A 13,680-nucleotide genomic window follows, 5' to 3' on the forward strand; every position below is an offset into this window, starting at 1 on the left:
ACACCCAACCGCCCCGCACGGGTCTGCCCTGCCAACGACAAGGAGGCCGCCATCCGCATCGCCCACGAATGTCGTCCCAATGGGTGATTCCGGACGGATTTACGCCATTAGGAGGGGGCATAGTTGCATAGATGGTGTGCGGCTCACTGCAACTCTAGTAGACATAGACAAGCACGGGCAGCGCCAACACCTAGTCTTCCTAGGTCTTGTTCGATGGAATTTCGCAATAAGGCACAATATAGGTTTTGCTACATTTTAAATTGCTTCGTTCTTTACTTGCCATGCCATTGGAATTTTTTTTTGCAATGCCATTGAATAAATTTTTGCAATGCCATTGGATCAATTAGTTGCGTAGGTCATTGCATCAATTAGTTGCATATGTTGTTGGTTTATTTGGAATCATGATCATTGTAGCCACTGTTGGATGAAATTGAATGGCAAACCAAAGTGGATACATCCAGTGGAAGACCTCAAAATCGTCAACATGAGTTTTAAGAAAAATGATGGCTCGTTAGATTGGATGAATAAGAGGAAGAAGTTGTTGGGGTGAATGGGCGCATCACCATGCCAATGAATAACCGGCAAGTGATGGGAAATAAGTTGGAGAAGAGGAGGGTTGCCCATAACATTGCGGTGACAAAAATTGTCCACCGCATGGATGGGCACTTTTTCCACGAGGGAGGAGAAGAATGAGGAGAGGTACAAGCTCATGTTGGATGTGCAAAAAGAGACGATGAATTGAGACCGGGATACAGCGAACCATAAGTTGCAAATTGAGAGGGAAAAGATAGAGTTGGAGAAGAAACACATGTGTGTCAAATGAGAGCTCAAGAAGGTCCAAACTTTTGGATCAATACAGCTTGAGAAGGAGAGGTTGCAACTTAATCGAGACACCGAGGATTGAAGGATAATGTTGGCGAACACAAGTCTTTTGGATGCGGAAGGCAAGAAATGGCTTGAGGTGAAGAAGAAGATCAACTTGTGTAGGGAGTACGAGGTGACAAGAATGGCGACCGAAGCAGTAGACGCGAAACGGATGGTGGCTATGGCAAAACACGCGAAACAGATGGTGTCCGGCGACTGATTCATCACATTGGTTAGCCGTGGCCCGGAAGTTGAGTTTTATTTTAACATGTTCAGATTATTGAATTGTGATGGATTTGTGCTGTATGATCAACATGCATACATTTGCGGGATTTGAGGATTTAGATGTAAGATGTATGGCTGTTCGACATGACTTTTTTATTTTTTTCGGGAATTGTTCGATATGACTTGAGAGGGCGTCCACTGTACAAGATCACGCCTGGACGCGCCCGTGGACATTTAGAAAGTCGGATTTGTCAAATCTGACCGTAGAAGCTCCAGGGGCAAGTGCTTCCAAATGTATAGCAGGGTCCAAAATACCGGGGCATGCGAGTACAATTATTTTTTGAGACAAATGCGAGTAGAAATGATCCATGTCTGATCGACACGGGTAGCAGAAAAAAGATTGGCAACGAGACATGAAGAGCAGAACCGGCCCGGGTATTTCTCGGTTAAATCTTTCTCCGGATGTTTCTCCTGCAGCGCGGTGGACTGCACTGCAGCGACTGCCGACCCGGCCCCCAAAATGTAGGCGGGCCGGACCCGACCAAAATGCCCCATTCGCCGCACTCCACGCGGACGCGATCACCACGCGCGCACCGCTCCCCGTGCCCGCCCGCTGCCGTGCCCGTGCCCCCTTCCTTTCCTTTCCTTTCCTTCCTTCTTTTCTTTCCCCTCTCCTCCGTCTGCCCCCGCTTTTACACCACCTCCCCCACCTTCCCCTTCCCCCCTCGCTCTCCTCCTTCGCCACCCCCCACAACCAGATCGCCGACGCGACGGGAGCAATGGCGGCGGGGTACCGGGCGGAGGACGACTACGACTACCTCTTCAAGGTCGTCCTCATCGGCGACTCCGGCGTCGGCAAGTCCAACCTGCTCTCCCGCTTCACCCGCAACGAGTTCAGCCTCGAGTCCAAGTCCACCATCGGGGTCGAGTTCGCCACCCGCTCCCTCCAGGTCGACGGCAAGGTCGTCAAGGCCCAGATTTGGGACACCGCCGGCCAGGAACGGTACGCGCCACCTCCCTCGCCTCACACCCGCCCTCTCCCTGCTCCCGCCTGCTCGGCGGCAGGTAGATCTGTGCTCCCTCCCGGCCGTACGTAGATCTGTGCTTGGCTTCGTGGTTACTCCCGTTCACATCCCGATGCATGCGTGCTTCCCCTTCCCCTTCAAGTGTGTGTGTGTGTCTGCTGTGGGGCTTTTGCTTGTTGGATCTCGCTGCCGAATTGTGCTGCGTGCTGGCGCGGCTACCTGGTGGAGTGTCAGGGTAGGTTCAGTCGGTACTGCTAATGGATCATAGCATCGGCTGCTTACGAATCAGTAAGCAGGGACTCTACTGGTGAGTGGCTGTACGATTTGGGGACTTGCACAGCTAGAAACGCATGATCTGTTCGGTGATGATTTGGTCATGGAAATGCCCACCTTGTAGATTTAGCTCACTACACTCTGACCGTGTAGTCTGTATAGGATTATTACTCTCTGTGGTTTTTATCTTGCCACTGCAGTGAAGATCAGGGCTTCAACGGCAACGGAGTTTGTTCTGATATTTCCATAGTAACAGTTGTTACTTTTCTCATGTTTGATTCCTGTTCTCAAAGTCCACGTAACTTACAAAGTACGTCCTATCATGATACTATATTGCGTGCATATTTGGTTTCTGGTTGATGCATGGTTGGTGTGCTATCTCCAGATTCGAATCTTCGTTGGTACACCATTTTTAGAAGCGATGCTTATTGTTGGTTGGGGTCTTCTAAAGAATAATAAGTTAATAACTAATTACATTTGTTGCAGAAGTTCTGCTATGTATTCATTTACACTTACGACATTGTTTCTGAACTGGTTCTTAGGCCTTCTTACCTCTTTTTACTTGTCTGCACCCAGAAATCCATGTTTGTTTTTGTCCTTAATTTTTCCATTATACTTTTTTTTCTCTCCAGTTGTACTAATTTTAGAATAGCATATGGGCGCGAAGCTTGACAATGGTTTAATGATCCACTACTTGTCATATTTCGTCCTTAGTTATTCAGTTATTATTCTGGAAATTGATGCCACAGTAACCAGAAATAGCTGTTAAATTTTGTGGCTCCTATCCTTTTTCTCAACTAACCCTGCTGTTTGTTATTAGAATTGCAAGCTGTAGTCATCATGCACTCACGTAATTGTTACAATTCTTAGTTGGATACTTGGAAATGTTGAGCCATATATCCATGCACCTATATTCTTGTCTCAATTGTTACCCAAATTTGGTAGTATTGCACATCAGCAACGATAATTATTAGCACCTTGATATATGTTGTTCCAATCTGCATTTTTTGGGGACCACAACCAATGAATATCACAGTAGCAGAGCGGAGCATTTTGCCTAATCAAGGCTATGATATAGTAAAATTTCTGTTGACTCATATTTGTATGGGTTAATGCTACTACTCTAGTAGTAACATAGAACTAACTAAACAGAAATTTGCTATTCGAAGGACTATCAATAGTCTAGAATTGTGCAATATGTGCCCTAGAAAAAATTTAGTTTGAGGCTCACCTGAATTCTGCTCATAGTGCTGGAATTGTCATGCTATTTATTTTTTGTTGGGGCACCCTGTACTCAATGTGGGCTTGGAGTTAGTGAGCCGATAGGTTAATTGGCATTACTGTATAAAGTCTAGATCACCAAAGCACGGAATCATGTGGTTTGTAATTAATCCTTAAGTATCTAATGCCATCTTTTCTTTATATGAGTGCCTTTGATGACATATTGACGTGTAACTGTATGCATCTGGAAATAACATAGGCTTGATGATAGTTCTGAAGTTGATGTAGTTAAGCAATGGTGGTACCGTAAGCTTCATTTCAGTGTTCCTCACCAAAATTGGCTCAGGATTGAGGCTCTGTGCCACCTTGCTGTTAATTGTGTTGCTCAGGCCTGTGGATAAGCAACCCTTACATCTCATTAATTAAAGCTTGAATTACCCATGTTGGAGACACATGATTGTAAAGTTATGCAAACTTTTAACTTTTTTGCTGAACTACAGGATTCTTTATTGGCAGTGAATTTTGTTGCTTGTCAGAATGTTTGTTTATTCTGTTCACATCTGCCTTCACTTGCAACATTTCATTTCTGGTCTGAACCCTGCTGCAGATACCGTGCTATTACTAGCGCATACTACCGTGGTGCTGTAGGAGCATTGCTTGTCTACGACGTCACTCGGCACGCAACCTTCGAGAATGCAGAGCGCTGGCTGAAGGAATTGAGGGACCATACGGATCCGAACATAGTTGTCATGCTTGTTGGCAACAAGTCCGATCTCCGCCATCTCGTGGCAGTCCCAACTGACGAAGGGAAGTCGTTTGCAGAGAGGGAGTCACTCTATTTCATGGAGACCTCTGCGCTCGAGTCGACCAATGTGGAGGACGCGTTTGCGGAGGTCTTGAAACAGATTTACCGCATTGTGAGCAAGAGGGCGGTCGAGGCAGGCGAAGAGTCGGCCGCCGGCCCTGGCAAGGGTGAGAAGATCAACATGAAGGACGATGTCTCGGCGGTGAAGAAGGGTGGGTGCTGCTCTAGCTGAGGCGCCATGATGCATTCTTTTTGCTGAGCTTTTGTGATGTGGCATTTCCAGCGACCGGGAATTATTAGTAGCAGTAGTAGCAAGTATTATTATTATGAATGTTACCTAGAGAAGTTGAAGTTTGTTGCTGAACCGGGAAGTTTGTCTAGATGAGGTGAGACCTTCCTTCATATTGTTGTATGGTCTTTGAGGCAATCGGCATGGTGGAGTATTGTTTTTCAGGTCATTCCGTTGCAACCATGCTTGAACTTTTCAACTTGATTGAAATTTGCTTCACGTTTGCCAATCGCCGATTCTCCACTGACGCTAGGAAACTGTTCACTGCTTGCGCATTCGGTAATTTAACATGCTACTCCCTCCGTGTTTTTTTACTCTACTTTAGAAGCATATATTAGACGATCAGGTGCAACGTGATATTTGTACTGTTCACCGGGATATGGCGTACGCTTCCGTTAATGGTTTGAACCATAAAGTTTAACTAATTTTCGAAGCTGTAGGGTTGCAAACATATACTCCTTCCGTTCATTATTATAAGCTGAAGAGTTCAACGAGTTCCGTCGATTTAGTCAATTCTAAGGGCACCTCCAATCGAATTGGGATATTTTGGTACCCGTATGTCCGCGGACGTGTCCGAACCCCTCCGAGAATAGTAGCCGACCGAGCTCCATTTGTCTGCCCAGCCAACGTCCATCCCCTTTCTTCGACACCCCAAATCCATACCATCACACACACGTAGATCATACATGTGATTGATAAACACACACGACAACTAAATGTGAGATTTGACATACTACATTTTTTCAACAAAGAGCGATTTTATTATCTTAAATATAGCATCAAGCGGATACAAAACATTATGAGTAACACCCGGCCTCTGCATAATTAAGATGCACACAGCCAAACATCAAAGTCTGACACTAGAAAAAATAAGAAAACCGACAAAACGGCAACAGTAGAGTCCTATGGACCGACACTTTGCCTATGTCGAACTCGGCGGTGGATCGATCCGGAGGTTATGCTGCCACCCATGTTGGAAAAAACCCTCCATAGCCGCCTGCTTCAACCGCGTACACACCGCCTTGAACAGCGGTTGGTGCTCCGCCTGTTGTAGCATAGACCACGTATGAAGCGAGTGCGTACAACGGAAAATAACCTGCAGCGGAGAAGCATTTTTGTCATTAAAAATCAAATCATTTCTACATAGCCAAAGCGACCATAGTAAGGCATACGCCCCCACCCGTATTAGCGTTTTGAAACTATTTGAAATTCCGTCCAACCAATGACCAAATATATTGGCAATACTCGTTGGCGGATACAAATTTGACGCTATTTGGATGACTGACCATGTAGAACGTGCAAACTTGCATTGGAAAAAGAGGTGTTTGATTGTCTCGTCATGAGCACAAAAGCAACACTTCTTACTTCCTGGCCAGTTGCGCCGTGCAAGATTGTCTTTGGTTAGCACAACTCCTCTACGAAGATACCACATAAAGATTTTTAACTTTTAGTGGAATCTTTGACTTCCAAATTTACTTGTTATTATTCACTGACATACTACATACCAGAACACATGGAAAGAAAAATGCATAAACTACTCCTATTCCTCGTTTGAGGAGAGCTTGATGACCCCTTTGCCAGAGCCCTCGGCATCTCCTAGTCGTTGTGGTGCTGCCGCAACCACCCACTCCGCCGCTCGGACTCGAGGATGCGGTGCTGCCTCCTTGGCTTGCTTGAGGCGGAATTGCTCCTCCATCTCCTCCATAGAGAAGAGACATATGTCGTCACTCCCCCGGCAGCCGCGGCATTGGCCACCTCAAACCCGGTGGCGGGTCAAACTGCTGGGAAACGGCAGTAAAAAACGGCCACTATGAAGATTGTGCATACAAGGTTAAATCTGATATTACCAACAACGCATTGCAGCCGAAGAGGAGTTGGTGCCGATCGTGTTCTTCAAATCCCACGAACGAACAGACCCCTCGAACCAGAACCAAACATACGGTCCCTATGTAGGTTGCACATGTACGACACTTTTGATCCGGCAGTGCTCCACCATCCAGAGCTTCACAATGACGAAGAAGTAGAGGGAGGAGTAGTTCTCCGGGTAGAGCTTTGGTGGAGAACTAGAGAGGGGGGCTGTGGTGTCAAAACCGGCGGATCTCGGGTATGGGGTCCCGAACTATGCGTCTAGGCGGATGGTAACAGGAGACAAGGGACACAATGTTTTTACCCAGGTTCGGGCCCTCTCGATGGAGGTAAAACCCTACTCATGCTTGATTAATATTGATGATATGGGTAGTACAAGAGTAGATCTACCACAAGATCAGAGAGGCTAAACCCTAGAAGCTAGCCTATGGTATGATTGTTCTTCGTCCTACGGACTAAAACCCTCCGGTTTATATAGACACCGGAGAGGGTTAGGTTACACAGAGTTGGTTACAATGGGAGGAGATCTACATATCGTATCGCCAAGCTTGCCTTCCACGCCAAGGAAAGTCCCATCCGGACACGGGACGAAGTCTTCAATCTTGTATCTTCATAGTCCGGGAGTCCGGCCAAAGGTCATAGTCCGGCCATCCGGACACCCCCTAATCCGGGACTCCCTCAGTAGCCCCTGAACCAGGCTTCAATGACGACGAGTCCGGCGCGCAAATTGTCTTCGGCATTACAAGGCGGGTTCCTCCTCCGAATACTTCATAGAAGATGTTGAACACAAGGATAGTGTCCGGCTCTGCAAAATAAGTTCCACATGCCACCTAGAGAGAATAATATTTGCACAAATCTAATCTACTGACATACTCCGTAGCTTGACATCATGCCACAGCCAAGCCTTTTTTCGAATCGTTTTACTGTCCCACCTCAGCGCGTTTAGCGAGGCGGTTTCCTTGGCACGTCTTGTCAAAGCAGAGATCGTGTCCCCTTTTCGGGATTCTCATCAATACGGGCGTGGGTAACTCAACCGCGCCATTAATCGCGGTGCTTGGGAGATAAGCGAGTTTTACCAGGCTGGCGGGGGCACATAATTTCGGCCGCCCATATAAGGGGATAAGGATCCACCCTTTCAATCTACGCCTTCTTCCTCCTTTGCTTATCCATTTCCGCGCACTCGAGCTCCAGCGCCCAAGTCCGCACTTCCCACCTCAACCTTCTCCAATCATGTACAGAGCGGGAGGTAGATGGATGGCCTCCACCGTCACGGAGGGGCACATCAAAAAGTTGAGGAAGGCCGGATACTTGTCTAACGACATTGCGCACCGGCTCCCAGATGAGGGGCAGCTCATCCCCACCCCTAGGCCCCACGAGAGGGTGGTGTTTCTCACCCATTTTCTCCGCGGACTGGGCTTCCCACTTCACCCATTTGTCCGGGGGCTCATGTTCTACTACGGCCTGGATTTCCACGATCTGGCCCCGAACTTCATCCTCAACATCTCGACGTTTATCGTCGTGTGCGAGGTCTTCCTCCGCATCAAGCCCCACTTCGGCCTATGGCTAAAGACCTTCAGCGTCAAGCCGAAGGTTGTGGGCGGCCGGCAAGCAGAGTGCAGAGGCGCCATGGTGGGCAAGATGCCCAACGTCACATGGCTCGAGGGCTCCTTCGTGGAAACCATCAAAGGGTGGCAATCGGGGTGGTTCTACATCACCGAGCCGCGTGACCCTGAATGGGCAGCGGCCCCCGAATTCCAATCTGGCATCCCCACACGGCTCACCTCCTGGAAAGATACGGGCCTGTTGTGGGGTAATTCGGAAGAGGTGACCGGACTCCAAACCTGCGTCCAAGACCTGGTGAACAAGAAGGTTAAACTTGTCAACGTAGTCTAGGTCATGCTCTTCCGCCGGATCCTCCCGTGTCAACGACGGGCTTTCAACTTTTGGGAGTTCGACCCGGCCCAGCACCAGACTTTGTCCAGGCTCTTCGACACAAAGCACGAGGACGCCTGGAAGGTGCTATTCAAGAGCTCCGAGGTTTCCCCTCCCGTCACCGAGGATCGTAGATTTTGCACAAAGCGCCAAGCCACCGAAGTAAGCTTATTTTATCCTTTACAGGACACTTGATTTTCATAGCTTGACTCTATGCGGGATCTAAACTCCCGCTCCTTTGACAGGACTGGAAGAGGACGTCCGAACAGTTTAACTGTCCGGCTCCTTTGCCCGAAGGCCCAGTAGATGCACGCTTGACGAAGCTGCTGGTCCCGGCACCTCACGTGGTGCCGGAGAAGAAGGCCAAGAAGAAGGCCACGGGGACTCGAAAGAGTTCCCGGCGCCTGGTGGTGTCGGATTCATCACCCGACGACCCCGAAGCACACTCCGCCTCCGAAGACGAGGAGGAGGAAGAAGAAGCCTCTCCCTCTCCAGCGGGGGAAGGAAAAAAAGGAAGGCCGCCCCAACTAGGGAGGCCGGAGGGTCCAAGAAGGGGAAGACCCTTCTTCCGGACTACGCCTCCGACACCGACGACGGCGGAGAAGAGTGGCCATCCAGGGCCAAGCCCCTAGCAAAGTCGTAAGTATCCGGATACCAGAATAACTCATGGCGTTCCTTTATTGTACAGTACCTTTTGACGCCGAATTTAATCATGCAGTCCGCCCAAAGCTCAGCTCGACGATTCGTTGAGCGGCTCCCTGGATTCGTTGGATGTGAATAGTGCTTCACTCCCGACTGCTACCTCCCCTCGCCCTACGGACGATGCCGAGGTGGAGTCCCAAAAGGGGCTAAACCAGGAGGAGGTGGTCCTGGAGGTGCCGCAAGGCGACCTCCCGGACTCCAGGCCCAAAGGGGATGAAGCCCCAGAGGGATCTAAGTCCGGCCCTGGGCCGGGCACCGCTCCGGAACCTTCAGTGGTTCCGGAGTCCGGCAGGCAGCCCCCTCGCGAGAAGGGCAAGCCTACGACGCCGGCGGCCTCCGTCCAACCGGGGGCGCCGGACAATTTGCTGGAGGTACTTAACGGCGCCTCCATCGACGAGGAGCACCGCACTGTTATGAGTGCGGTGATCCAGATGGTTCAGTCCGCCAAGAGCAGGCTGACACAAGCCTGTACCAGCCTTCTAACAGGCTTCGAGGTATGTATTTAAAACATGTAAAAATGTTACCACATAGACAGTAGCCCCTGATGCTCAGTTTGGTGTTCGGAAAGAAAAATCGGACTGAGGATCTAAAAAGATATACGCAGGAGTCTAACATAAAAATGTCAATATGGGAATGCAGGCTGCGCTGCTGACCTCTGCCGCACTGACTGCGGAGGTCGATGCATTAAAGCAGAGCCTCGAACGGTCCGAGAACAAGCTCGGCCGTGCCAAGAAGCAGCTCGAGGACAAGGAAGGTAAGTAGTACCTTATGTAAGTGTATATAAAAATACCTGGTTGCAAATAATGACAGGACCAACGTGAATGTTACAGGGGCCACAACCGAGGTGGCGACCCTGAAGGAAGCGCTAACCAAGGTCGAAAACAATGCGGTCGTGGAGCACACCGAGCGAGAGAAACAAGAGGCGCGGGTGGCGGAGGTGCGGCAAGAGCTCGATGCTCTTGTGAAAAAACATGAGAGTTTAGAGCTTGACTCAAAGACTCGAGAGTCTGAGATTGCCTCGACACTTGAAAGCGCCAAATCTGCCAAGGCCGAAGCCCAAAAAGCCCTCCAGGAAATTGAGACAATGAAAAAGATAGCGGCGGGTAAGGCATTCTTTATCCAAAGCAAGCATGTGAAAGTAAATTACCTGTTACTTACCCGAGTCCGGAGCTCTCCAGGAGCATTCGCAGATCTGCCCCGCAGTGTATCCGATGCCGCCGCATTCTACCGGGCCGAGGAAGGGAGCTCGACGGAGAAGGTGTTCTGGTCCCAGTATGCTGAGGCCGGACACCTGGTGCCCCTGAGCGACCAGCTGAAGCAGCTGGTCGAGCTCCATAAGGCAACTGAACATGCCATGAAGGGCCTTATAGGCCGGCTGTGGCCTGGGGAGGCCATGTCTGGGAGCTACTTTGGGCTGGTGCAGCGGCTGGTGGATGCCTGTCCATGGCTCGAAGTCATCAAGCGCTCCGTATGCATTGAAGGCGCCCGTAGGGCCCTTGCCCATGCAAAAGTGCACTGGGGCAAGCTGGATGCTGAGAAGCTGGTGAAGGAAGGGCCACTGGAGGGAAAGGAGCATCGCAAGCCCGAAATGTATTATGAGGGCGTCCTTTTGCCCGCCTTGTGGCGAACGAATGTTCCAAGGATTTAATTTTTGAGTAAAACTCGCTCGTGTTTATCCTGTGCGCTGAAAACTTGTTCATATGCGCTAAGCAATGCTTTTTGAATTTAAAATATTATCTTCTGTGTGGCCGTTTATTAAATCTGAAAGATGCAAGTCGTCGGCTTCTACCCCCATGCCACGAGTGCTGGGGTGTTCAGGATAAACCTGAGCGCTCTTGTTCCCATTCTTGGGTCCTTCGAGGGAGGCGCTCAGCACAACGAACAAGGCAATCAGACTTATAATGCTTTATCACTCTCACTTAGCCATAAAATTCTATAATTTTAAATTTCGGCGAAGCCCCTACTATTTGGAAGACCGAGTTCGGGGCGCTATCCACGCCTAGGCCGGACAAAGCCAGCTCCTCACTCTAAGCGGCATAAGTCTTTAGGGACTCGAAAAACCTCTCGAACAGCGACCGGTCTCTCGCCCTATCATGACGGTCAGTTTTAGCTTTCTCTACTAGGGTGTTAACCCAGCTCAACTGGGGCACAATCACAGTAATTCTCCCAGCGCTACCTTAGCCGATATAGCGGAACGTAAGGTACCAAAACATGGGAGCCGGGCAAACCCAACTATTGACCCAAGACATGATTCGAAGCCGATGCATATAATGCTATAAGTTCGGGGTGCCGCACTCGTGAGAGTGTTCGGTCTTCTCACACCATAATCTGGGGTACTTAAGCCCCTGGTGTATTGGCCGTACCAAAGTGTACGGTTGCATAATGTCATAACTGAACATATTTAAAAAATGAATGCAATAACAGACAAGAGCTATGTATTGTTTATTAAAGGCTGCTATGAAAGCAGAACGATACAAATAGTGCGATAAGTAAGAGATGGGATTATTTGACATGTCCCCCTCCAGGGCAAGCTGCGAGACTTTAAGTAAGACAGGTATTTAGCTCGTTATAGAGACCACCTAGACATTCGACGTGGCTTGTTGTCTCCCTGGCTATTGCATCGTGTGTTCGGCGATTGTACTGCCGGACACGCCTTCCGAATAGTGGAGTCCTGAAAGTAAAAAAAAAGAAATGACAAAATCGGGAGCCCCTAGTGCGGTTGAGCCGCATTCTGGGCGTGCCGTGGTTGTGCCCCTCCCCTTATGCCCATGGTATTTCAAGAGCGTAATTATGTACGCGTGGTACTGGTATCACAATCTCGCGAGGGCTGGGGTTGGAGCCGCACTGCTATGCTTGCTCGGAACGTGCGAGACGGTCTTGTTGTAGGTTACTTCAGGTGCGCTTGACGTTGTCCAGACGTTTAACAGCCGGACTGGAGAATTGCCTTGAGAGGCTACTTTGTACTTACGCCGCAAGGGCCGCCGTGTGCTCCCCTGTTCGGAGAGAGCGTTCGGTGTTTCCATTGACTGTAATGACTCCTCGAGGGCCTGTCATCTTGAGCTTGAGGTATACGTAGTGCGGCACCGCATTGAACTTTGCGAATGCGGTTCGCCCGAGCAGGGCGTGATAGCCACTGCGGAACGGGACTATGTCAAAGATTAACTCCTCGCTTCGGAAATTATCCAGGGATCCAAAGACCACTTCAAGTGTAACTGAGCCTGTACAGCTGGCTTCTACACCTGATATGACGCCTTTAAAGGTCGTCTTTGTGGGTTTAATCCTTGAGGGATCTATGCCCATTTTTCGCACTGTATCCTGGTAAAGCAGGTTCAGGCTGCTGCCGCCGTCCATGAGGACTCTAGTGAGGTGAAATCCTTCAATGATTGGGTCTAGAACCAATGCGGCGAATCCGCCGTGACGGATGCTAGTGGGGTGGTCCCTACGATCAAAAGTGATCGGGCAGGAAGACCATGGGTTGAACTTTGGGGCGACTGGCTCCAACGCATATACTTCCCTGAGTGCACGCTTCCACTCCCTTTTGGGGATGTGGGTTGCGTATATCATGTTTACCGTCCACACTTGTGGGGGAAAACCCTTCTGTCCTCTGTTGTTCGGCGGCCGGGGCTCCTCCTCGTCATCGCTATGCAGCCCCTTGTCTCTGTTTTCGGCACTTAACTTCCCTGCCTGTTTGAACACCCAACAATCCCTGTTGGTGCGATTGGCTGGTTGTTCGGGGGTGCCGTGTATCTGGCACGAGCAATCGAGTATCCGGTCTAAACTGGACGGGCCCGGAGTAGTTCTTTTGAATGGCTTTTTCCGCTGACCGGGTTTTGAGCCTCTGAATCCGGCTTTAACTGCCGTATCCTCAGTATTGTTGCCGTTAATGCGGCGCTTGTGCTTGTTACGACACGACCTGCCATTGTTGTCCTTGATATCCGAATTACCAGGGCTCTTGGTCATGTTATTGCTACGAGCTAGCTAGCTGTCTTCTCCCGCGCAAAAGCGGGTCATGAGTGTTGTGAGGGCTGCCATGGATTTTGGCTTTTCCTGTCCTAGGTGTCGGGCAAGCCATTCGTCTCGGATGTTATGCTTGAAGGCTGCAAGGGCCTCTGCACCTGGACAGTCGACTATTTGATTTTTCTTGGTTAGGAACCGTGTCTAGAATTGTCTGGCCAATTTCTTTGGCTGCTGAATTATGTGGCTTAGGTCATCGACGTCTGGTGGTCGCACATAAGTGCCCTGGAAGTTTTCAAGGAATGTGGATTCCAGGTCCTCCCAGCAACCAATTGACTCTACTGGCAAGCTGTTAAGCCAATGCCTAGCTGGTCCTTTAAGCTTGAGCGGGAGGTATTTGATAGTGTGTAGATCATCACCGCGGGCCATGTGGATATGAAGGAGATAGTCCTCGATCCATACCACAGGATCCGTTGTGCCATCATATGATTCGATGTTTACGGGTTTAAACCCCTCAGGGATTT

General features: G+C 49.6%; 1 protein-coding gene across 1 annotated transcript; it reads left to right on the forward strand.

The window, feature by feature from the left end:
• Nucleotides 1-1,752: 1,752 nt before the first annotated feature.
• On the forward strand, nucleotides 1,753-4,871 carry LOC119336177 (ras-related protein RIC2-like). The gene is made up of 2 exons (XM_037608190.1): nucleotides 1,753-2,092; nucleotides 4,216-4,871. Exons 1-2 carry the CDS (start codon nucleotides 1,869-1,871, stop codon nucleotides 4,643-4,645), a joined length of 654 nt encoding a protein of 217 aa, XP_037464087.1. The 5' UTR covers nucleotides 1,753-1,868; the 3' UTR covers nucleotides 4,646-4,871.
• The last annotated feature ends 8,809 nt before the right edge of the window (nucleotides 4,872-13,680 follow it).

This window comes from Triticum dicoccoides, chromosome 7B, assembly GCF_002162155.2.
Source record: "Triticum dicoccoides isolate Atlit2015 ecotype Zavitan chromosome 7B, WEW_v2.0, whole genome shotgun sequence".
Lineage (NCBI taxonomy): Eukaryota > Viridiplantae > Streptophyta > Magnoliopsida > Poales > Poaceae > Triticum > Triticum dicoccoides.

Excerpts from the sequence above, each read along its gene's own strand:
- LOC119336177 (XM_037608190.1), top strand. The coding sequence starts at position 1,869 with ATGGCGGCGGGGTACCGGGCGGAGGACGACTACGACTACCTCTTCAAG. Across the intron at positions 2,093-4,215 it reads GACACCGCCGGCCAGGAACG|ATACCGTGCTATTACTAGCG; the intron begins GTACGCGCCACC and ends ACCCTGCTGCAG.